Genomic DNA, 25508 nt, shown 5'->3' with positions numbered 1-25508 from the left:
CTGTAAAGCATGTTTTTTTTTTTTTTAATTTTTGCATTCATTTGGTCAACAATGTTATCAGTCTAAACACTAAGCTTTCTCTCCTTCTATCATCATAAACGCTTGTACAATGTTTGTTTATTTCATGACATGCTGCCTTAACCAGTTTACAACTAAGTGTGTAAGGTACATTAAGTTTGAAGAATATCCTTTTGTATACTTTGAAGAATATCCCAACCTGCTAGATAAGTGCATAACTCTATTTGGTGCGTATCGTTAAGCTGAGTATTTGTATGGTAAACTTTACTGGAAGATGTTGATTATTCATACAACCATTGTGGTGCTAAGTTGTATCGGTCTGCATAATGAAGTAAAAAGATTAAAAATCCATGTAACCAATTAGTTTATAATGGCGAAATTTTATTGAATGTTTTGCAATCTTATATATTTGTTTGAAGTATCAGGTATATGTTTTTGATGGTGCTGTCGTATATTAAATTGGCGTCTATGGTAGTATCTTCTGAGTAGATAATAGTAATAAGAATAATAAATATTGAATGATCTCATCTGTCAGCAATGTAGGTTGTTGAGAGATCATATGATTAGTGTAATGGCGGGTTGTGCTTCACAGAACAATGAAGAAATGTGTCGTGGAATGGTTACACTTTAATACTCACTTTTGACATTTATTCTTATATTTTAATTTCAAAATCTGTAGGGTGATCATTTATAACTAATTATTAGTGGTGAAAGTTGTATGTTGTATAATTTAGTATCAATAATTTAAAAAGTGTTTCTTCATGCCAGTAACATACATCGTTCTAAAAACAGATCAAAGTGGCCGAGTCTGTAAGTGGTGATGGGTAGGAGTAGAGGCTCGTTTGCTTGTAGTATTTTGTTGCTTGTTCGTACTGGGTATGTGTGAGTGTTATTTGTGCTATTTAGAATTTATTGAAAGTAATAGTTATTAGTCTATGAGTCAGTGTAATATGGCAGAAGAACATGCTACTATTAGTGATGAAGAAGAAGATTCAGAAAACAATTATCCAACTCCTGAACTACAAGGGTATCTAAGCAAATGGACAAATTATATCCACGGGTGGCAAAACCGTTATATTGTTTTAAAAGACGGCACTCTTTCATATTATAAATCGGAGCACGAAACTGGATTTGGTTGTAGAGGCGCAATCAGTTTATTTAAAGCTACGATTAAGGTAAGTAAGTGTCTTGACCTAACTTTTCGAGCTGACTGCATTCCGGGTTTTTATGTTATTTAACCGTAATGTTGTTTTTCTTTGAATGATGCTTATGACTTATCTATTTCAGTTTGGAAAATCAATGATGATTATATGGCGTTTAATTTTTTTCCGGCCTTGATGTCAATAGTAAGTGATAACCTATTTAACAGTATATTTGTATGTAACGTAAAAGTTCCATATTGAATATGTAACTAAATGCTTTCTTTGGTTCTGTCATATATCAATGTTTTGGTATATTACGTATTTATTAATGACGACTGGAAGATTGGGCAAGCAACTCAAAGGTGGAAAATTTAATGAATATTGCTTTCAGTAAACATAAAGGAACAACCTAATATGTTTGTTGAAGCTGTTGGTTGATCTCATTAATATTAAATGTATAGCCAGTATATTTTTTCATTTTGTATAGCAAAACTTATTTTGAAATTTTTTATAGATTCAATCAATATTTACAGCCGTTCTGGTTTTTCGTGAGTAATTTGGGTTGCACAGTTGCAAAAATTGACATTTTGGTTTTGTTTGGATTGAAATGACATTTCATGTTGTAAAGTTGCTTTAAAATATGATGATTTGAAAAGCATTATATAATTTTTTAAGGTTTTGCTGCAACCTGCGTTTTGATGCTGTTTATTCAATTACTTTTTAGCAGAAATTTTCAAACTATTGTCCTAGAAGTAGAAATGTAAGATTTAAATACAACTATTTGGTTTGTATACAGAAAGAATGTGCTATTAACTTTTTTGTTTTTGTGAAATGTTACGTAGACTTAAAAAAAAAGTAATGTTTTGTTTTTGATCATCCAGTTTGTTTGTATCTAGTTAAGTAAAAATACTTAGCCATATTTTATTTTATATCTGTTTTGCCATGAGAGTTGATTTTTATTTCTATGATGCATTAAAAACTGAAGATTGAGGTTATTGCGGGTCTGTTTGTATGTTAACTTTATAATTATATATATTTTTTAAAGTCAATATTAAGACTCATATTCTTCATCTGCACTGTTATACAAAAATAAATAAATAACCTGATCCACCAAGTACAGAATAAAACTAAATTTGGTAGGTTGACACTTAACCTTATATCATTATATATTCATAAGAGTACTTTCATGATTTTCACGCATCTTCAGTTGATTCAATCTTCTAATTGTTCACATAAAATTACATATTGTAAATACACAACATTAGCAAAATAAAATCTTTATAAATACAATAAAACAAAATTTGTTAAAACTTTGAAATCAATTAAAATTAAAAATTTTTTTCCTTTTAAATTTAAGATTTAAAATCAAAATTAAAAGTTTAAAAAAGTTAAAAATAATTTTAAAGCTGCATACCAGACAGTCACATAATAAAACATTTAAAAAACAATAGACATACTGATTCACGTAGTGTACATAATTTGTGTGGAATTTACAAAATAATATGTAATGACTGTGGCCATATTTATATAGGAAAGACCAGATATGATATTTATTTCAGATATGATTATAAAAATGGAAAAATGGGTTTTTCTTATATTTCTGACACTTATTGATAATAAACATTCAATATCTGATATTTACACTAATTTGGAAATATTAGACATTTAAAAATGTAATATGAATAATAATAATAGGTGTTTAGGTATTTTAGAAAGATTTTATATATATAAATATAAAAATGGATTCAGCTTGATCAACCAACCAACAGAGTATGAGGATGACACTATTAATAAAGGCTGCAATAGATAGCAGCACATTATCGAATATTGTTAATTTCTGGTTTATTGTATTTAAAATACACACGTATTCATTTTTAAAAAAATATATTTATCATTTTAACTTTTAACTTTAATTTTGATTTTAAATCTTAAATTTAAAAAGAAAAAAAAATTAATTCAGTTTTGATTTGAATTGATTTAAAGTTTGTATCCAAAGTTTTAACAAATTTTGTTTTATTTTATTTATCAAGATTTTATTTTGTTAATGTTGTGTGTTTATAATATGTAATTTTACATGAACAATTAAAAGACTGGATCAACTGATGATGCGAGAAAATCATGAAAGTACTCTATATAATGAAATAAGGTAAGTGTCATCCTTTCTAATTTAATTTTACTCTGTACTTGGTGGATCTAATTATATATAAATTATTAATTTTTTTTTTAGATCATTTTTTCAAGAGATATGCATGTAGAATAAATATATATGTCCATTTGCAACAGCATAATGCAAGAACCAACTGACTGATAGCTTTCAAATTTGCAGGATACATTCGTGTTATCCCAGAAAAGGTTTTAAGGCATAGATTGAGGACCTAGCCCTCTTGGGGATGAATTTTTCCTTGTCAAAATATTTGTGCTTTATTAGTAGGCTATAGTTACTGTTATTTTGCATTTTATGTGTGTTTGTGTCCATTGAACTAGAGAAAAGTGATTATTTTTTATATATACATTCCTATAAAGCCATTTTAATATAATTTATATATAAATAAATAAGCTTAAACAATGTATAAATAGCTTATGCAGCAAATGGTTTTTTACCAAAGACTCACACTCTCTAAATAAAAATTGATTATTTTGGCTTATATTTGTTTATTCCTGTTGCGTGTTTATTCCTTATGGTTTTGCAATATATATGAATAATGATGAGTCATACTGATTTGAACTTTGAACAACAGTTCAAAGCAAAATATCAATTTTGCTTGTTCTGTACTATTAAGCTACTGTTACATGAATAATGATGCCATGTGATTTGAACTACAAACTGATATGACTTAACAGAAGCTGTACTGTTAAATAATCCCATATAATTTGTTGTTTTACTGGGGTATTTTCAGGAACTGCTGATAAATTATTTTTCTGCTTTAAAGCCTATTTCTTCTCAAGTTGCAGGTTTTGTAGACGTTACATCAACTTTCCCAAAAAATTTCACCTCCTGATATCCTTTTATTACAGTAACATTAATAACATATAAAAAAAATACAGTAGTAAAGTTTGATTATGAGAAAACTATTTATCACAGCCCACATTGTACTGGGTGATTTATTGGGTCAGGAGGTGTTTCATCCATTTGTCAGTGGTTGTTAAAAGTCCACACTACTGTACATTCTCTGATTAAAAATCCCTGATTAACTGATTAACACGGAGAAAAAATTTTAAAATATTTTCTTTAAACTGTTCTTTTTCAAAATATGAGATAATTAAAAAACAGAATTATATTGGAAGAGGTTCAGATCTTCTTACCTGACCAATTCATTTACTTCTTTCTAATTAACAGAATTTTAGTATTCAAACATCATTTTAAAAATTGTGTTCTGGTTTTATAGGCTGATGAAAACTCATGGCATTGTAAAGCTTGAGTCCTCTTTCATTCTAACCTCCAAACGTGCTCTTAAAATAACAAAAATTGAAATTGTGTGATATTTTAATAGTTCTTATATCAAAACTCAATGAAGAACAAATGTAAAATTCAATGATTTTCCGATTGCATTAAACATGTTGTAGTGTCCCTTGTCTCTAAACGTTCCTTGCATATTAAAAAGTTATCATAATATACTAATCATTCCTTTTAAGTGGTTTTTTGCTTTTGGAGGGGGAAAACATGGTGAGATTTATTGCCTCTTCTATATAATCAAAATTTGGTATGACAAAATTGAATGTTTATTGCAATGTCTGGATGTAATATTTAATGTCTGCCTACATATCAGTTATAATACAGTTAGTCATTTTATTTGTTAGGAATAGAAACTAATTCAATCACATCAGTTTTCTCTGTGTTGGTTTATTATTTGCCCATCAGTATCAAAAAAAGAATTGATTTTATTGAAATTTACAGCACAGAATTAATCATTACCAAGAATTTGTTATTTATCTTCTGTCGTAAGTATTTAGAGTGATGTTCTCTTGTAAAAAATTACGTTTTTATCTACTTTGATCTAATTGTGAAAAATAAAAATTGTTAAAAAAAGTACATTTAATTTATGCTTATACTGGTATAAACCTATTTTTTGAAATTTCAAACAAAGCTCTGCCTGTTCTTGTTTTAACAAAACAATTTCTTAAATATTTTTACTTGCTCAAAATATGTTTTAACAGTGTTATAAAATTGTTGAAAACAGTGGATGGTTGATTAATGGACATGTGTATTTTTGGTTGATTGAAAATGGACAGATTTAGTTTTGACTATTTCTTCACTGGTGGTTAAGTTGACCTATTACAGGACTTCATTAATACTCGTGGGAAAAATATGTTCTATTGGTGTTAAAATTAATATTTGGTGATCATTATTATTGCAGGTTTGTGTACTAGTATTATTAATTGATAATATGGTAATATTATTAATATTTGTGGTGTTTTCAATTAATACAATAGGGTTAGTAACAAGGAAAGACCAGTAATGTGATATCATTACTGAAGGGTATTAGTTAAAAGTTTAGGCCAGCTGTTATAAGTTGGCAGTATTTTAGCCAAGTCAGCGGGAATTGGTCGTCATATTGTGTTGGTTAACCTAGGTGGATTGGCGTGTAAGTAATGACTCCTGTGCATAGAGATCAGCTGCTCATTAATTCCAAATGGCTTTTGACATAGATTGTTTATAAGTTTGACTTTGAAAATTTCTTGAGATTTTTGTTAGTGTGGACTAGGAAGTTTTTCTGAGTCCTGCCTGGTTTGTGAAAGAATAGCTTTCTTGCATCGTAACTCTACCACCCTTCCTTTTACCAATTTTTTCAGGATATTTTACTGGAGTAAGGTGGGTGAGACATTTCTGCAAGAATTTTTATGGTCTGCACTTCTGGTATGGAGGAAGGTGCCAATAAGTGGATGGATACTGAGTTAGAGTCGAAGGTTGTTTTGCAAAGAGTTTGTAGGACCCAGGCTGGGTCTGGAGTGTTGATGGTGGGCCCTGTGGTTGAAGGGTTACCCCCAGTGGCTAATAGACTGGGTGTGAACTCGAGAAAGGGTGCCAAGAGGCCAAGGGAGATCTGCCTATCCTCGACAGAGGAAGAGGAGACACCTCATGAGTTGAATGATGTGGTGAGAAAGTTGGAGCGCTTGTCACTTGAACTGAGGCGTAATGACAAGAATGTTAAGCGGGCCATAAAAGATGTTCAGGCGTATCTAACGATAACTGTGAAAGAGCTTAGAAGAAAGTTAGTGGATGCTTCAACAATTACATCTGTAGAGAGGAGGCCTACTGCAGAATCCTTCACACAGACTTTGATAGATACAGGGGATGTTCAATAATTTATGGGCTTGATAAAGGCATGCACCCTGAGCTGATGACTGAGTTTATAAAGAAGAACTGGCCCAAGGAGGCATGCAGAAATAATAAAATTGGATTCCATACAGGAGGGAGGGAACCATTAGTTGGAGGAGTGATAAGTTAGGAGATAGCAAGCCAAAATGGAAACTCTGGTTCTGTAGTATTAAGGCATCCTATGCTGAATTGTTGATATCAGTTAGGACCAACATTTGGTTACCTGCAATGACAGAGATTCTGTCAATCTGGAAGGCAGGTGAGGTGATGAAAATGAAGGTCAAAGAGGAGAAATGTAAGGCAGGGGAAATTAAAAATGCCCTGACATCTGCGATAAAAGAGGGAAATGCCCAGACTAGGACAAGGATGGTGACTCTCGGTGCTAGAGACTTGGAAGGAGACATAGAGAAGCAGGAAGTAATTGGTGAACTCGGTGAAGCAGTGAAAGAGGCCTTGCCACCTGAAACGCAATTGACAGTAAGCTCTGGCTATGGAGAAACCAGAATGGTGACATGTAGACTCCCGGTTTCTATGGCCACGGTGTTAGCCCAAAGAGGAAGAGGTAAAATTGGCATGTTGACTGGTAGGGCTGATATAGTGGATGTCCCTTTGAAATGTTTTAGGTGTTTTGAGGTCGGGCACGCAGCTAGAAACTGTAGAGATGCTGATGGTCCAGTGCTTGTTTTAAGTATGGAAGGAAGGGTCACTGGTGGTCGACTATTCTAGGCCTTCTAGATATCTGATGTGCGAAGCCAAGGGGCATCGCACATGGAACCGTGGCCTGCCTCAAGGAGAAGGGCAGAGATGCTGTAAGTGGGGGGGCTGTGTGAGGGCGAGGTTGGTGGGGTATATTATTTCTCTTGCTTATCAGCCTTGAGTGTTATAGGGACATCGTAACCACTCTTTCAAGGGATGTTGTTGCTTATTGGCCAGTGTTGTTGTCAGGTGATTGTAACGCCTGGTCGACGTTTCTGAGGGTCTGCCAGACAGACAATAGAGAATGTTGGAATTGCTTACTTCAAAAGATAGAGGAAGACCCCTGGGGGAAACCATACAATTTGTTAGTTAAGAAGGTGCTGAAAGCGAGTTTTCCTGTTACCCACGATGCCTCAGGAGTTGCAAGAATAATCGAGAAGCTTTTTCCCGTTGGGGATGTTGCAGTGGTGCGTGAAGAGATGGATGTAAGGACATACCGATATTCGCAGTGGAGGAACTTACGGCAGCCATGCAGCGAGTTCCCTTGGAGAAGGCATCTGGTCTTGAAGCTAAGCTTGAGATATTTTTAGGGGTATATATGCATGTTTGAGCGAGGGTGTTTTTCCTGCGAGGTGGAGACAGCAGCGCCTCGTCTTGATACCGAAGCTGGGGAAGGATTTGGCGCTCCCGTTGTCCTACTGTCCATTATCAATGATTGATATGTTGGTGAAGATATTCGAGAGAATAATACAACAATGGCTCACCTGCGTTGTGGAGGAGGCTGGTGGACATGGTGGCAATCAATTCGGCTTCAGAACCGGCAGATCTGCTGTAGACGCTGTGGCGATGGTGAAAGTACGGAGCTTAGCTGAGAGCACCATTGGGAGTCGCCAGTATTGCAAAGGGAGAATGTGTGCCTAGTCGCACCTGATGTGCGTAATGTGTTTATTAGTGTAACTCATGTTGCAATCAGGCGTGTGCTGCAGGTATTTTGCGTACCACAATATTTAGTGCAAATTATTTGTTTGTATCTTGTAGATAGAAGATTCATATATGAGATGGAAGGCAGTTGGTCGACAGGGGTATTCCTCAGGGGTCGGTTCTTGCATTGACCCTCTGGAATATTACTTATGATGGAGTTTTTAGCGTCCCACTGCCCCCTAAAGTAACAATAATTGGATATGCAGACAACATAGCACTTATCATTGAGGCTGATACCTGGAGGTAGGCTGTCAGCAAAATCAGGGATTCCTACACTGCAGTTAGAACTTGGATGGCTGAGGCAGGACTCAGCTTGTTGCTGGAGAAATCCGAGTTTGTGGTTATATTCTCTGCCAAGCGTATGCCTACCTTGTCAGTTGAGGTGATGGGAGAAGAGTAAAGTCAAAGATTCAATAAAATATCTAGACGTATGAATTGACTATTGGCTGAGATTTGGAAGGCATGCCATTGAGGCTGCTGAAAAGGCGGAGAGAGTCATGCACCGTATAACAGGAATTATACCTAACTGTGGAGGTCCGGGGGCAACTGCGGAGGAGGTTGCTTACAGGAGTTATGTATAGCGCGCTGCTATATGGTGCAGAAATCTGGGCAGACATGCAGTACAGAAAGTATAGAGAGAGGATTGAGACCTTACATAGAAAGTGCTGTCTCTGCATTATAACAGCCTGCAGAACTGTTTCTCTGGAGACTGCGGAGGTCTTGGTAAGAATGCATCTTGTAGACTTAGCGATCACACGCTGGAGAAAGCTAAGAGAACTTGGTACCTTGAATCCAACTGAGAAGAGAGAGGCGAGTTTAAAGATCATGGAGGAGTTGATGAGAGCATGGCAAGAAAGATGGGATGGATGTGACAAGGGCTGGCGGACCTATAGAGTAATAAAGAATGTTGCAAGATGGTTCAGAAGAACCCATGGCTTGCTGGATTTTAATTTCATTCAGTTGCTGGTGGTCCATGGGGGATTTAGAGAATATGTTTCGTTTTGGGTTGGATTACTTGGATGGATGCCCCGACTGCGAGGTTGAATAGTCTGTGTTCCAAGTGTTCTTTTGTTGTTCTCATTTTAACAAAGAGAGGAGATGATGGATGCCGTTGGAAGAGACATAATGTTTGAACCAGAGGAACAAATGGGGATTATGCTGTATTGTGAAGAATATTGGTCTGCTGTTTCTGTTTTTGCAATGGCGATAAAATGAAATTATACATTATCGAGGAAAATCATAGGCCAAGAAGAGGTCATCAAGAGGGTGCAGAGGGATAGGCACACGGCTGAGCGCTTAGGGGGTTTCTCGTGTGTGTATGTGGTCACCTGGGTGCGATGAGGCCTTGGGCACTCCACTCCCATGTCTGATGGTGACCCGTGAGGTAAATATACTGTAGTGTTCGATTGCCTGTGTGGTGCTTGTTTATGTGTTTGGATGTGACTGATTGATGTGGTGTGAGGTATGTTTTCTGAAGTGATGATTGGATGTCGTGGAGTGTGAGGTGTGATTTTATTCTGATGTGAGGTACCGTGTGGGTGTGTGAGGTAGGTGTCTGTTGACCATGGTGTTTGAATGTGTATGAGGGCATATTCTCCCCTCTTCCTGAAATGATGCTCACCAGCTGTACCAGGTTGGATGTGTAGCCAGGGGTGGAGGTTTAGTTGGTAGTGCACAGGAACACATACGTAACCCACCGAGTTGGTCTAGTGGTGACTCGTCTTCCAAATCAGCTGATTTGGAAGTCGAGAGTTCCAGCGTTCAAGTCCTAGTAAAGCCAGTTATTTTTACGCGGACTTGAATACTAGATCGTGGATATTGGTGTTCTTTGGTGGTTGGGTTTCAATTAACCACACATCTCAGAAATTGGTCGAACTGAGAATGTAGAAGACTACACTTCATTTACACTCATACATATCATCCTTATTCATCTTCTGAAGTATTATCTGAACAGTAGTTACCGGAGGCTAAACAGGAAATATAAAAGGAACACATACGCATTTAATAACATCTTGTGGAACCTGTTAGCGAGCCCAAAACTGTCTAGGCACCTGTAAATGGGGTTCCTCCACCTCATAAGTATTATAAAATAAAAAGATGATAAATGTGAAATATTTTTTTATAGGAAACTTTTTTTTGGATAAGGTATCCTCTATTTGTGAAAATTATAAATTTCATTTTCCAGCTAATCTTATAAATTTGTTTTGGCTTGAATTAATTCACTAAAGAAGCTGTACATTCACATAACAGAATTTTTTTCTATTATTTTTCACCATTGCACTAATTCACAGATATCAGTTAAATATATAAGTAGCCATATTTTGAGTAAATTCTCTATTAACCTTTATATGTATTTGTTATTGTGAGTCTGATGTGTGTCATTTGATATATAAAGAAATACTAATTTTAATAAAGCATATTAATATAATTAAGTACAAACAGCTGGTAACCATGGCAGTAACAAAATAACAAATTTCTTTATGCTTATAGAAAGAAATAAACATCTTGATATTACAAATAAGAGGAAATGAAATCAGGACTGACCAGGAGCTTTGAATGAAAGCTTGTTGTGGGAATATGGAAATGGAATTTTGTAACATATGAAAATGCCATTCCTGACTAGCATTCGTTTTTGACCGGGATCCTTGATTGAAAGGCTGAGATGTTACCACTTTGTCATAGAGATCAGTGGAGTGGTAACAATTTAATTTATGGACATAATATGTACTGTTGTGCGCTGGTATCCAATTAACATCCTATGCTGAAACTGGGTGTTGCCGATTTTCTGTTTTTGTGCTTATTACTCCTTGAAGCATTAAAATATTATATGATTTTAAAATTAAATTATTGCTTGATAAGTGTAATTTTCTGATAATGTGAAAAGAGATATCTTATTACAGACAGCATTTGGGCTTAAGGCAAGACTGAATTATGACCCTTGCAGCGTGCCGTTCTACAACACCTGAATATCTCTGGTAGTAACATTAAAAATTTAAGGGTGTGAAATAAGAGGAGAAAGCTGCCAATGCTTAAAACCATGTTTAATAAACTTTTTTATTAGGAGATGATGTTAAGTTATTTTGGGATGTGGTTCCAGTAGGCAATTGCATACCATCTCAAAAAGTCATTTGAAGTGCTATCACTGCAGATACTATTTTTCAGTGATAAATGAAAAAACCTGTTTTCTTTTTGCTTTTTATATTTTTTCTATAGAATCTTATGCAAGTGAAATCTTAGTTTCATTTGTTCTACAATCAACAGTAGTCAGAAACAGTGTCAAACAGTACAATTAACAGTAGTCAGAAGCAACCAGTGATTGTTTGTTATGTGCAGTAATTACTGTATCTGGTAATTAGGGGCAGAAATTTAAGTGTTGTATCTTGTTAATACAAATACAAAAAGTAACATTATTTAGTTCAACAAATTTTTCTTTTATATTTAGTTACACATTTCCTTGTTTTTCTTACATATACACATAAATGTGTGTATGGTCTTCATCTTGCATTATTTTCAGTAATTTCTTTTATTTTTAAAAATGTTTCTTTAGTTAATCTATTCAACAAATTACAATGTACATGAAATAAATAATCATGTTACATGCAGCCTACAATAGGTAATTTCGGTATCTGTATTCAGGCATGCATTTATAATGTAAAATTTTGTTTTTACTAGAGATGATATTGCGCATTTTAATTTTGTCAACTTGCCGAGTGTGGAATGTTGTATTCTATTTGAGAATGTTATGAGTAACAAAAATACTAGTATATTATCTGAACTGATGTTCCAAAAAAACTTTGTACAAAGTTTGTACAAAATTGATTCCTGTAATTTTAAAAACATTATATTATTATTTCATGTTATTTTTGAGTGAGCAGTTGAATACCTTGTGTGTCTGATAAATTTCAATTTATCTATTGAAATTATTTGGTTGTTCTGCTTTTTCTTAACATTGGTTGAATATTTGTTTACACTGTACTTTGCCATATCATTCCATAAACTGCTTGTTTTATTGTACTGTTGTAATAATAGTATGTTGACAGTAACATTATGTTCTTTTATGTAGTAAGTCACTGTTAAATTATTTAGTAGGGTACTGTTGAATTAAAATCAGACTGTGATAATAATTTAAATTTCTGAGGTGTAAGGAATTGCATTGCTTTAACTCTTAGAATTTAAGTATATTCCCAGTGCTCGTTAGGTTTTATGTTATAGTCTTTTAAACTTTTTGAACCTAATATTTCTTTTATTACTTTGATTTTTTTTTTTTTTTTTTTAAGAAAACTTACTTTTTTAGTTCCAGCGCTGGAAATTTTAGCAGTTCCATCACTATACAAGGATGGTTAGGGGAAATCTTTTCCTTTAGAAATCCTTAAAGAAAATAATCACAAGGATTCAAATCAGGACTATTTGGGGGCCAAATTTGTCCACATGCAAAACGATTAGAAAATCAGTTTGAAATTATATTTGCATTAAAAGTTTCATGCAGAAAGTCTAAAACAACATTAGCTGTTTGTGGTCTGGCACCATTCTGCATGAACCAATCATTTTGTAATTGAAACTGTTTTGCAAGAAGCTGAGGAACAAAATTATTATACAGCATGTTTAGATATTGCTTACTGTTCAGTGTCTGTTCAAAAAGAATGGCTCCATTACCCTATGACTTGAGATAGCTGCCCATACTGTAATTCTTGGAGTGTGAGCACCTTTTCATGAAGCATGTGTGGATTTTTGGAAGTCCAAAACGCATATTTTTTTATTAACCCCCATCTAGGTAAAATTGTGCCTTAACTGAAAACCAAACATTTTTCAACAATATGTCTTGGTTGACAGCGTATGCCATTCTTTGATGTTTGTTGTCAATCATTAATTTAGGCAACATATTTTGTTTGGATACAAATGCAAATCAGTTTTTAAAATTCACTGCATAGATTGCCTAGAAATCCCAAGTTGTGCTGCTGCTTCTCTTGTTGATTTGCCGAGGCTTCTCAGCAACGCTGCTCTGACAGCTTCGACATTCTGTGTAGGACGAACATTGGCAGTCTGTTCACGCTTACTCTCAAAAACTGAACCATCACTATTAAATTTTTGTAAAGTCTACATACTGTTTTAAATGAGGGTAACCACAAAGTTTGAAAATGTGCACGAAACCATTTTTGTGTAAGCACCGCACTTTTCTTTTCATTAAAAAACAACACAGTATTTATGCGCTGTTCAACAATCAGTCTTCCTTTGTCAGCCATCTGGGAATTATACACAAACAGCGCACTTGAAAAGAGAAGAAACGAATACTCATGAACTGCTGTCACTTCTGCAAACATAAAACACATTAATAATTATTAACCTAGACAATTATTGCAAAACTAATGTTGGACTATTTTCTGCATTAGGTAGTTAATAGTTTTTGCATAAATTCATGTTTTATAGAAATAAGTGATTTTACATGAAAATACAGCCTTTGTATTGAATAAAGAAAACTGTAAAGGAGCAGAAAGTATAGCTGTAGGTCTAATTTTTTTTTTACATCATTTCTTGATCCAGACTTTTTGTCACTTCCACAAAAATGTGGTTGTCGTAATAACAAGATTAAATGAGAAATAATAGGTATGCTAATACATTACTGCAACCTCTGATTACATACTGTGGAATGTCAGGCCCTACAGATTTTTTTGATTTTTTTTTTTTTACAGCCTTTTCAATTTCTGAGATACTGACAGGAGATAATTTCAAATATTTTTGTTATTTCCCCCAACCAATTAGGTAGATCATACTCAGCCGGAGAATCTGCTTAAATACTTTGAAAATAGTTAGCAAATGCTTGTGCTATCATTGATTTATTGCTTAATGAATAATTTCTATTAAAGTATTCCCCACATGATTCATAATTAGATGGTGATGACCAAGAATTCCTCCTGCTGTAGTTTAGCGCATCTCAATATTATTTATATAATTATGATATGATAATTTAATTTTTTGTTTGAGATTATTTTTCATACCTTAAATTCATTCGTATAAAAATTGTTTCTAAACCTGTGTTTCATGTAAGAATTTCAATTAATTTGCTGTAATACAAATATAGGCTAAGTCTGTTTGTTGCATTTTGTGAGAGGTACAGAAATATTGAATATGACTTCTATTTTATTGTAAAACCAATCCAGTGCTAAGTTTACATCACTAAATGTTTTTAGTGTATTCCAGTCAGTCTGATTCGATAGCCTACACATGTTTTCAAAATCTGCTTTCTTAAAATTACACCTTGTTAAGCAAAGGAAAATTTTAAAACTTTTTTGTCTTCAGTCATTTGACTGGTTTGATGCAGCTTTCCAGGATTAACTATGTAGTGCTAATATTTTCATTTCGGTATATCCCTTACATCCTACATCCCTAACAATTTGTTTTACATATTCCAAACATTGCCTGCCTGCACAATTTTTCCCTTATACCTGTCCCTCCAATAAAAAAAGTTATTATTCCAGGATGCTTTAATATGTGACCTGTAAGATCGTCTCTTCTTTTAACTATATTTTTCCAAATGCTTCTTTCTTCATCTATTTGCCGCAACACCTCCTCATTTGTCACTTTATCCATCCATCTGCTTTTAACATTTTTCTATAGCACCACATTTCAAAAGCTGCTGATCTTTTCTTTTCAGGTACTCCGATCGTCCAAGTTTCACTTCCATATAAAGCTACACCTCAAATATATACGTTCAAAAATGTTTTCCTGACATTTAAATTAATTTTTGATGTAAAAAAATTATATTTCTGACTGAGGCTTGTTTCGCCTGTGCTATACAGCATTTTATATCGCTCCTGCTTCGTTCATCTTTAATAATTCTACTAACTAAATAACAAAATTCTTCTACCTCTTTAATCTTTTCTCTTCCTATTTTTACATTCAGTGGTCAATCTTCATTATTTCTACTACATTTCATTACTTTCGTTTTGTTTTTGTTTATTTTCATGCGGTAGTTCTTGCATATGACTTCATTCATTCCATTCATTGTTTCTTCTAAATCCTTTTTACTCTAAGCTAGAATTATTATATCATCAGAAAATTGTAGTTTCTTTATATTTTCACCTTGTACTGTTACTCTGAATCTAAATTGTTCTTTAACATCATTAACTGCTAGTTCTATGTAAAGATTAAAAAGTAACGGGAGTGGGGAGCATCCTTGTTACACTCCCTTTTTTATTACGGCTTCTTTCTTATGATTTTCAATTATTGTTGCTGTTTGGTTCCTGTAAATGTTAGCAATTATTCTCCATCTTTGTATTGAACCCTAATTTTTTTTAAATGCTGAACATTTTATTCCAGTCCACATTATCAAATGTCTTTTTTAGGTTTATAAATGCCAAGTAATGTTGGTGTGTTTTTCTTTAATCTTACGTCTAATATTAATCTGACATTTACAATCTACAATTATTAACATTGTTAGTTAAACAATGACATTTGCTATTTATTATTTTGGATAAATTAAAATCGCCTAGGATTATTAATTTTTATTTCAAATTATTTACATTTAGGAGGCCATTATAAAAACATTGATGATCCTGATCTTTGATATCTGATTGTAAAAATGTTTCAGTTAAACATAATAAAGCGTAATCATTACCTAAAAACTTGTAATGAAATTTCTTGTATTGTTGAGCATAGACCAAACACATTCTGATAATGTTCATTGAGTTTTATAATAACTCATTGAACACAATTATATAATTTATTAATAAGAACCCTAATATGTATGAATACTTTAATTTTGAATATCATCACCGCATTGAACACTCATCGCTATGAGTGTATTAATATCGATATATAATATAATATGTATATATGTTTAGATGTACAATACAACATCGATGTATATATCTGTAATATCTGTCCTGCAAAAAAATTTTGCAATAATACCTGATGGCTGCGTTTCGTTCTTGTTTTTATGTAGACTGTGACAGGTAATGATCATAGACTGATTATTTGGACACCTGATGCATGTCCTACCTCCTGTAGCACATCGATGACATTTTTATTCAGTTATTCTAGTATTCCTAAGATATCCAAACAGTTTTTCCTGCAGTATTTTTCAGTGTATCAAGTTTCAATTATAATCCTTCCCTTGTTTTTTTAGCAGTCCATTTTCATCTGGAATCTTTACTATCATTGTTTTTTTATTTCTTGCAGAGCATTTTCTAACTTAATGGAATGTTCATCTATTTCTCATGACAAGAATTAAGTAATTTTCCAAATTCTTTTTGTTTCATTTCTGTATTAATTAGTTTTGTCATTATATTGGTTAGAGTGACTTCTTTATCAGCTTTATTCTCCCTTAAACCTTCTCTCTTGCCGGCTTGAAATGAAGAACATCTCTTGAAATGAAGTTAAATTTTCAGATACAATAGTCTCAACATCTTTAGTCATATTTAAACAATTAGCATGAAAATATTTAGACAGTTACCACATTTAATTTTAAAACCTTAGCATTAATGGATCTGTTACATTTACCAATAATTGCAGTGTTGTAAAAGTTATAAGTGTAGAATAATGGATATTCACAAATATTATCATAATATTTGCCGCATTATGCTGTTTAAAAAGCAATGTGACCCGCAGAGAGATCCTTCCACCACTGTAGCTGAGCTGATTTTTTTTGTAAAATTTTGGGTAGTACTGAAAGAGGGTGGTTCTTTGACCTTAATAATATCACTATATATATGAGGAAATATTTACATGTAGTGGACTACAAAAACTTTAATTTAAATTTAATATATATACATTTTTTTAAAAATGGTTTCAACTTCCACATTCTTTAATAAATGCCAATAATGTCTTAAATGAAATTGCACTCAGTGTAATCTTAACTTTTGTGATCTATATGAACTGGTTTTTTAAACATTACTTAAGCAGTTGACATTAGATGCTTTAATTTATATCCTTTTATGTTAAATGGTGTTACAGTTTTAGATAGTTTAGTTGTTATGCAAGTGTGATTTACTATTCATTGTGGTCTTAAATTTTTTTTAACCTGAAATTCAATAAATGAATTCAATAGAATGACTTAATGTTAGTTGGTCTACAGTAGGGGAGTATATGCTTTAAAAAATAATTTTGAACAGCAAACACTTTTACACAAACATGGTTAGTTGCCTTAATAAATAATTCATTGCTAATATGACAACAACCTTCAACCGCTTAGGTTATTACTAATTCAGCTATTCTGACAACTTTCACTATGCAAGTTAGTTAGCTAGTCTTGCGAATGTGTTTTCTGCAAGTTTTTCGGGTGGTCTTTTTCAATTATGGTGATCACAAAAAGTGAACTGAACCTTGTTTACCTTTAAATTTTATCACTACGTTTCCATTTTTTTTTTTCAATTGTTCTCCCTTCTCAGACTTGCCACGTGTGCAACTGCAATCCATCAACCAAACAATTGGGACATATTTTAACATAAAATGTGTCAATTATAACATAAAATATATATTATTTCAACATCAGTGAGGTTCAAACTTGTTTTTGTAGATAACTCGTAATCTCTGATAGATAACTGCTTAATGTGTATACAGTATATAATGCAATTAGTTTTTATTACAAAAATGATAGTTAAATAATATAAATTCTTAAACCTTTTTTTGTAATTTATTTATTTAATTTTTAAATTATATCGAATTTCATTGGTACTAATTTTCTTTTCCTAATTAAATAGCAGTCAGAAAAAAGTTTCACATAAAAACTTGTTTAAATTTTATTTGATTTAATCTTTCTTAAAACTTTTATGAAGTACATAATGTGAGTTAAATATAAAAAATATTTTTGTGCAAGAAGGAAACAACACATTCTCCACTTGAAATCTCAAAATATTCTTGGTAAAAGTTATATTTTAACTTTTATTAAACTGAAAATTGCATGAAAACCCTGCTCAAAAATGATAAGTTAGATTTTCAAGAAGCAAAATATTGTGTTAAACAAGGTCAATTGCAGTGTTAACTAAAAATTTGCCTATAAACTATTCTGAAAGTTTAGAATTATATTTGAAAAAAGAATCATTCAGATAATTCCTAACAGTTCTTGAGGTTTCAGTCAACTTTAGTTCATACACATGGATTTTATTTTGGTTTACAGATTGTATTTTTCTATTATGTCTGTTTTGCTTGTATCTGTTATAAATTTAATTTTTCAGTCAGTTTACAAAAATAAAACAATTACCTTACAAATTCTTATTTATTGAGCCAGGAGTTGGAATTCCATCATTATTGCAAGCTCTAATTTTCTTTTTTTTGGTTTTTTAATTTTAGCTGTTTACTTCAGTCTCTTGAATATATTATTATCTTGCAGTCTGATTAATTTTTTCGATTAGAAGTACGTACTGCTAATCTAATTAAAATTTTAATATTAAATATTTTAATATTATAATCCTATTATTGTGTAAAACAATGTACCACTGTGAAATGTGATAAGCTTAACGGCATTGTTATCTGAAATTCTGTGGTATTTACTGCATTAATGTATTTTATTTGATAACTCAGTTGTTTGAATTGGTGAGGTTAAAAATTTGTTAATTCAGTGTTCTATTATTTATAGTTGCATTTTTTTTTTGCAAGAAGTTATGAAATAAATGAAGTCATTTCAGGCATTTGTTGTTATTGTAAACTGACTATTTAATATTTAATTGCATTTCTAGTTTTAAAATTCTGTTAAAAAAATTATCAATTAAGGAATTATTGTTATTTTAATATTTTTATATTACAGTTATGTAATTTTTTTTAACAATGATTTACATATGTTTGTCTATTTTGTTGATACATAGATTTTTTTCTCTGTAACTTTAATTTTTTTTGTCATTACAATTGATAACAATACTGATATCATCACATAAAATATAAATCTGTCTGATTATAATTATTATTTTTTTAATAATTGTATTGTAGAATAAATATGCTTGCACCATGTCATAATTGTTCAGTGGTTGTTTTTAATAACATTGTCATAAAATATAAAGATTTCATAAGAAAGCTACTTATTGTAATAGGTACCATGATTCAACTTCTGGAATAATTTTCGACAAATTTTTGTGTTTCACATCCTCCAGATCCCAAAACCACTGTCATTAAAGTTCATTTAAAGAGTTTATTTATACACACATATATATATATATATATAATTGACTTTCTTGTGGGCACAATAACTGCCATAATTTTGCGCCACTCATTTTCAAATTGATACATAAAATATATTGACCCAAAATCTTGGTCAAGTTCATTGTTGGGCAAAATTGGGCCATGGGGGGACTTTTTTGAAAAAAACAAAATATCACTATAACTTTCTTATTAAGTAGAATATTGGATTCATCTAAAGTTGTTACTATTCTTTGGATAAGGGCCTAAAACTTATCTAAGTAAGGTTTTTTGATATCACCAACCATTGGTCCAGGGATGGAAAAAATGGGGTTTCAAAGACAAAAAAAATCATGCCTCCCTTAATAAGGCACAGTATCAAGTCGGTTTAAAGTGTTTGTTAGTCCTGTAAGCATTACCTAAAAGGTTTGTCTGAAACCATTTTTGATATGACAACCCCTTATGGTTAGGGATGACCAAAATGTTGCTGGAATTGTAATATAATGGGGCTTGTCGTATGTTAAACACGTGAAACTTTTTTCACATGCAACCATTGTCGTATTGAGAAAATTTGAAGTTTTTCTTAACTTTAAGGTGGAAATATTTTTTGTCCCTTACTTTTCCCTCTTCCCTCTGCCGGACTGGAGCGATACAGGCATTTATGTAGGAGGAGGTGGAATCTTGCATAAGACATCCGGAGACCCATGTTGCTGGACATGTCGAATTTCATAGGATTCCTACCGACTAAACCACCCCCCTCGTCGCCCCCTGGAATTGCGTTTGGGCATAACATCAGGGAGCGCAGGCACCCACACATGACAGAACAAACTCACTCAACAAAATCACACTTCCAACAAACAACTAACATACCAACTCACCTGGAGAGTGCACCAAACATCCGTCGCACCCCCCCCCCCCCATGAGCAATTTGAGATTTTTGTGAAGTGTCCCTTTTGATATTTCAGTTTGAATATAGCTGATATTTAACTAATTAAAATATTAAGAGCGTTGAGAAAAAGTAAGGAAAAACTCTCTTTTTCTCCTCCCAAAAATATTTGGTCTATGTTTTGACCAAAGATATATAACTTAAAGATTCGTTTAAGTTTTTGATCTGTTTCCTTCAGGATAGATCAAAATACGGTATGGGCATGAAATAATATTTAGTTTTATACAGATTTTTCGTGGTTTTTATTTGAATTTAACGTTTTCAAGGAAAGTACTGTATTAAATTTCTACAAACTTCAAAAAAATACAGAATTGGCTGACATGTCTGTAAAAAATGGAACATGCCAAAAGTAAAATATCACTGTTTTCAACTTTGTAAATTTGGTGAGATTGATAAAAAAAAGTTTATTAGCAACTACTTTTGAGTGATTGGAAATAGTTAACTATTCTCTTGGTATGGTATGTGTTAATTTTCTAGGAATTTCATAATTATTTGTGATCAAAAAATATTTTTGTGGTTTATCATTAAATGCTACATCAGTTACTTATACGAGGGTAAGTCAATTATTATTCGCAATTTAGTTATATATTTGTTTATGTTGGTAGTACTATCGTGTTGCGTAGATGCATGCGTGGTTTAATTGTTGTTACGTCTGTGCAGGTTTGCTGCTGCTAGGTTAGTTCCATTATCATTGCCCTGTTGTTAACCTTGGCTGCTCTGCTTTCTGTTTGCACCAAAGAAGAGCAACGTTTAGTGATCCATTTTTTGTGGTTGGAAGGTGTATCAGGGGCCGAAATTCATCAAAGACTTTCGGTACAGTACGGGAACAGTGTGTTGCCACAACGGAGTGTCTACGAATGGATTGAAAAATTCAAAAATGGTCACACAAGTGTTAGGCATGATGAAGGAGCCGGACGACCATTTACCACCACAAATGAGGAAAACATTGAGCGTGAACGTGACATGGTTTTCTTAGATAGACAAGTAACTGTTGATGAAGTGGTACATCGTCTGCAAATTAGTCACGGTTCTGTCTATGAAATCTTCCACAACAGACTTGGGTTTCATAAAGTCTGTGCAAGATGGGTCCCAAAACAACTCATACAGTTGGCATAAACAAATGCGCTTGGACATCTGCCAAAAACATTTGGATCGCTATGGTAATGAACGGGACATCTTAGACAGAATCGTTGCTGGTGATGAAACATGGATCCATCATTACGAGCTGGAGAGTAAACAGCAGAGTATGGAATAGAAACATCCAAATTCGCCCTGCAAAAAAAGTTCAACACCCAACCGTCCGCAGGAAAACTGATGCTTACGGTTTTTTGGGACTCACAAGGCCCAGTACTGGAACATTATGAGGAAAGGGGCACGACAATAAACAGTGTGTGTTACAGTGAAATGCTTACTACCAAGCTGAAGCCTGCAATTCGAAGCAAACTCCAGGGACTGCTGTTGCACGACAATGCCCGTCCACATACTGCTGCCCACACTGCTGAAATGCTTCAGAAACTCAACTATGAAATACTGGCTCATTCTCCATATAGTCCTGATCTTGCCCATTCTGACTACCACTTGTTTGGTCCACTCAAAGAGGCATTAAGGGTTTACCTCTGACTAAACAGTGAAAGAAGCAGTGCATTCCTGGCTCGCAGCTCAACTGAAAACCTTCTCTTATGAGGGCATCAGGATGCTTGTGCAACGATGGACTGAGTAGATTGTAAGGATCGGGTACTATGTTGAAAAATTATGTACATGTAAGTTTCCTGTTTGTATTGCAATAAAATGTATAACTACACTGCGGGTAATAATTGACTTATGCTCGTATCACATTTAACTTTTGGATTGAATTTAAAAGTTCATTTCATAATTTACAGTAATGTATTTCATACTTTATAATAAATTAAATTTTATGCAATAAAATTACTTTATAATAAATTAATTGCCATTTTTAATATAAACCCAGATTTCGAGATAACTAACTTAATTTTATTTTGCTTTTTCAAGAATCTATTTGTACCTTGTATTTTTTTTGTAGTTTTTATATTTTAGTGAAATTGTTAAACTTGTTTTAAATAAAATTTTCATTAGTTGTAGGTTTTTTAAAACACCAGAAAGGTTTTTTGCCCAGATATATCAGGAATCTCTTGATAATCATAAAAATTCCCCAAAGCTTTAGTTGTACTTTTGAAAAATTGTACTGTATGTTCAGAACCTTGAGATATTTCCCTTAATTCTTTTTTAATCTCCATGCACAGTCTACTGATTTTAACATGGATATTTTATCAGTTGAAGTAATGTGCTAAATTTAAGTTAAGTACATAAATATAAGTTAAGTTGATAGAAGTGCTTCTATTTTTTTAAGATACAGAAAATTAGTTAGTTTCATTATACCTGTATAATTTTTGTATTAATTCTGTATGATTTTGGTGTTAGTTTTATTAGCAGCCAATCTAGAAGCTTAAAATTGAACTCATAATTGATCTATACATGTAGTCATATAATTCCCCACAAAATTATTAATTTTATTGTATAATTTACTTCTAATTTGCAGTTACTTAAATATTGTAGTCAAATTAAATATTTTGTGCTAAAAATGAATGCACATAGCTTTGATATTAATTTAAGATTTCCATAAAAAGTCAACTTTATGAAAAGTATTTTTTTAAATTAATTTTAATACAGAAATCAATTTAAAAATATAATACTTACAAAGTTACCTTTTTTAAGCATACTAATGCATTTAATTTTTCTTCTACATTTAGTACTTCAAAAATTACATAAAGTTATGTTAACCATTTCAATCTTTGATATTAATAATTTTTTATTGGTGAGTGAGGTAGTTAACATACATCTCTGCAATTTGAATATTTTTTAATGGTGATTTTTAATTAAATTTTCCATGTTTTGTTCTTTTTATGGAGATGTGGCATTTCTGCTACTACAACTTTTAGAGGTTTTGATTTTTTCAAATGTAATGAGGATGAAGTTGGTGTCAATTCTTGAACAACTATGTGGTTAGTAAATTATAAACTATGGTTTAGTCATCGATTAGATTGTAACTGTTATATATATAAAAGGATAAATTTAATTCACTTTTGTGATTTTTCTTTGGTATATCAAATCTTTCTTATGTTTTGGTAAATACTATGTATAATTTAAATTTAACTAATGGCTATTCATTAAAATAAGTTTTTGTGTGCTATTGAAAAAATGAACTAAGGGCTATTATTTTTGTGTAAAATTTGAGTGTGGTCTTATGGGTATTATTGGTCAAACCAAATATTTGAAAATATTTTGCATATGTCCAAATTATTATGTATTTTTTAAAACATTTTTTAGATTTATTATTATTCTTTTTTACTGCTGTTCAGTGAAATTAAATTTTAATTTTAGATGTAATTGTTTTAATTATAAAAAAGATGTAATATTTTTAATTACAAATGTTATTTATATATAACTTTTCAGGATATCCAATTCTGCTTGGTTTAATAGGATTTACAAGCAAGTGGTGTTCTTATTTGTTCTACTTGAAATAAGTTATGTCCCCAGTTTATCTGGTTGAGATGTGTTGTTGATCACACCTCAATGACATTTACCAGGTGTGTCATTCCATGTGGACCAGGGATCCCCAGTCGACCATCTGCAAACCTCATTAAATTTTGCGTGGACATTTGCTATGGACTTAAATGATATTTTATCAAATTGTAGCTCTTTGTCTGCTATTGCTGATTTTATGTGATTTCTTGAAGAAAGAGTATTACTGGTAGTTTGTGCTTACATGCAAAAAATTCTAACTTTACTTATAATTTAGAAGGCAATAATAAAGCTATAGGTTTCAGTTTTAATACTTTTGGTTAACATTTTATGCTGAATTCAGATTGTTATTCACAAGTTTCTTTTAACACCTGATTTTAAGATACAGCAGCAGAAATACAGCTAAAAAGTTGTTACAACAGTTTGTAAGTCAGTTTGAGCTTATATAATTCCTTATCTAGTTCTTTAATCGGAACGAGACTTGTAACCTGAAAAAGGCCATAATTGCGTGTTAACATCCTAAAGTTTCAAAGGTTTATGTCAGAGATATTCATCATCAAATTTGGTCAAAAATTTTTTAGCTTGATCTTTTACCTACATTTGAAAGCTTATATCTCAGGTGTATATCTTCTTAGATTTTGTTAGTTTTATAATAGTTAGAAATAACAACTTTTAAACTACAAATTCCATGCAGTTTTGTTTTTTGACCTGTAGTTTTGTAAGTAGCAGAAAAAAAGAGTTTTACTCTAGTGGAAAGTAATTTTTTATTAAGTAGTATCATCCGTTTGCTGCCTGTTAATACAAATTTGTTAACTGTATTAGCTCTATACCGTGCCTCCTATTGATTGCAGTGGAGACGGTTTCAATTAATTATATCTGCTACGGCAAGCAACATTTTAAAAAATATTTGTTACACATGCACAAAAAACTAAAATCATAAACAAAATGAAATATAGTTGTAATAACAGAGTTCAATACATTATTTCTATATTATAGAACACGTAGCTTCAAAATAAAATAAAAATACCTAAAGTAATATGAAATCTTTTAGCGCAATACTTTTTTTTTAATTCCACTTCAGGTTAAATTGTTTCTCAGTCATAGGTTGGATGAATTCTGGATATATATATATATATATATTGTTGTCTTGATGATGTCATTGATGGTGCTTCAGGAGTAGCAAAAATATACTATTCTGGAATCCAAGTGTCTTTTCTAGGGGACCAGTGATAAGAATTAGCTGCACCATGAGATTGCATAAAACTAATGAGGGCATCATCATGTTCTTCAAAAGACATCACGTATATTTCCAATCTACCAAGTATTTTCATCAATACAAGCCACATATTGACCTGGTTGCAAACTGGTAAATGATATGCCCTTGAGTAGGTTTATCAGTTTCATAAACATCAGCTTCAAATAATGAAGTATCATTTGAGACTGCTCACTTTGATTTTAGTTTTGCTAACTGGGTTAAACTGATGGTTCTCTCTTGTTCCAGCAATTGTATGACCACTACTAAACCGGCTTTCCTGTTGAGGTCGGATTCTCTCAACTGAACTTGAGAGAAGTTCAGTTGAAACTGACCATGGAAATTCTAAGATTCTGAAGCTCGTTTTTATTGTAATAAACCATGAATGGATGCAGTGTAGTTTTGGTGTTTTCCCAATGGAATTTCTGTACAGCATCTTACACAACCGAATAGTTCTCAGCAATATCCATGGATAGTAGTGGTATGATTATCATTTAGGTTTTCCTTCAGTTT

General features: G+C 32.3%; 1 protein-coding gene across 2 annotated transcripts in view; it reads left to right on the top strand.

Annotated features, from left to right (window-relative positions):
• The first annotated feature begins 600 nt into the window (after positions 1-600).
• Positions 601-25508, top strand: part of cert (ceramide transfer protein) — a 77675-nt gene continuing 52767 nt past the window's right edge. The window contains exon 1 of one of the 2 annotated variants that reach the window (XM_075360789.1): positions 601-1193. In XM_075360789.1, the coding sequence (XP_075216904.1) occupies positions 954-1193 (240 nt within the window). In that variant the 5' untranslated portion in view covers positions 601-953. Of the gene's footprint in view, positions 1194-1313; positions 1365-25508 lie in introns of those variants that run through there. The other variant, XM_075360790.1, reaches the window with a different exon arrangement.

This window comes from Lycorma delicatula, chromosome 3 (genome assembly GCF_047948215.1).
Source record: "Lycorma delicatula isolate Av1 chromosome 3, ASM4794821v1, whole genome shotgun sequence".
NCBI lineage: Eukaryota > Metazoa > Arthropoda > Insecta > Hemiptera > Fulgoridae > Lycorma > Lycorma delicatula.
The sequence above is the reverse complement of the archived record's forward strand: the minus strand, read 5'-3'. Positions and strand labels throughout refer to the sequence as shown.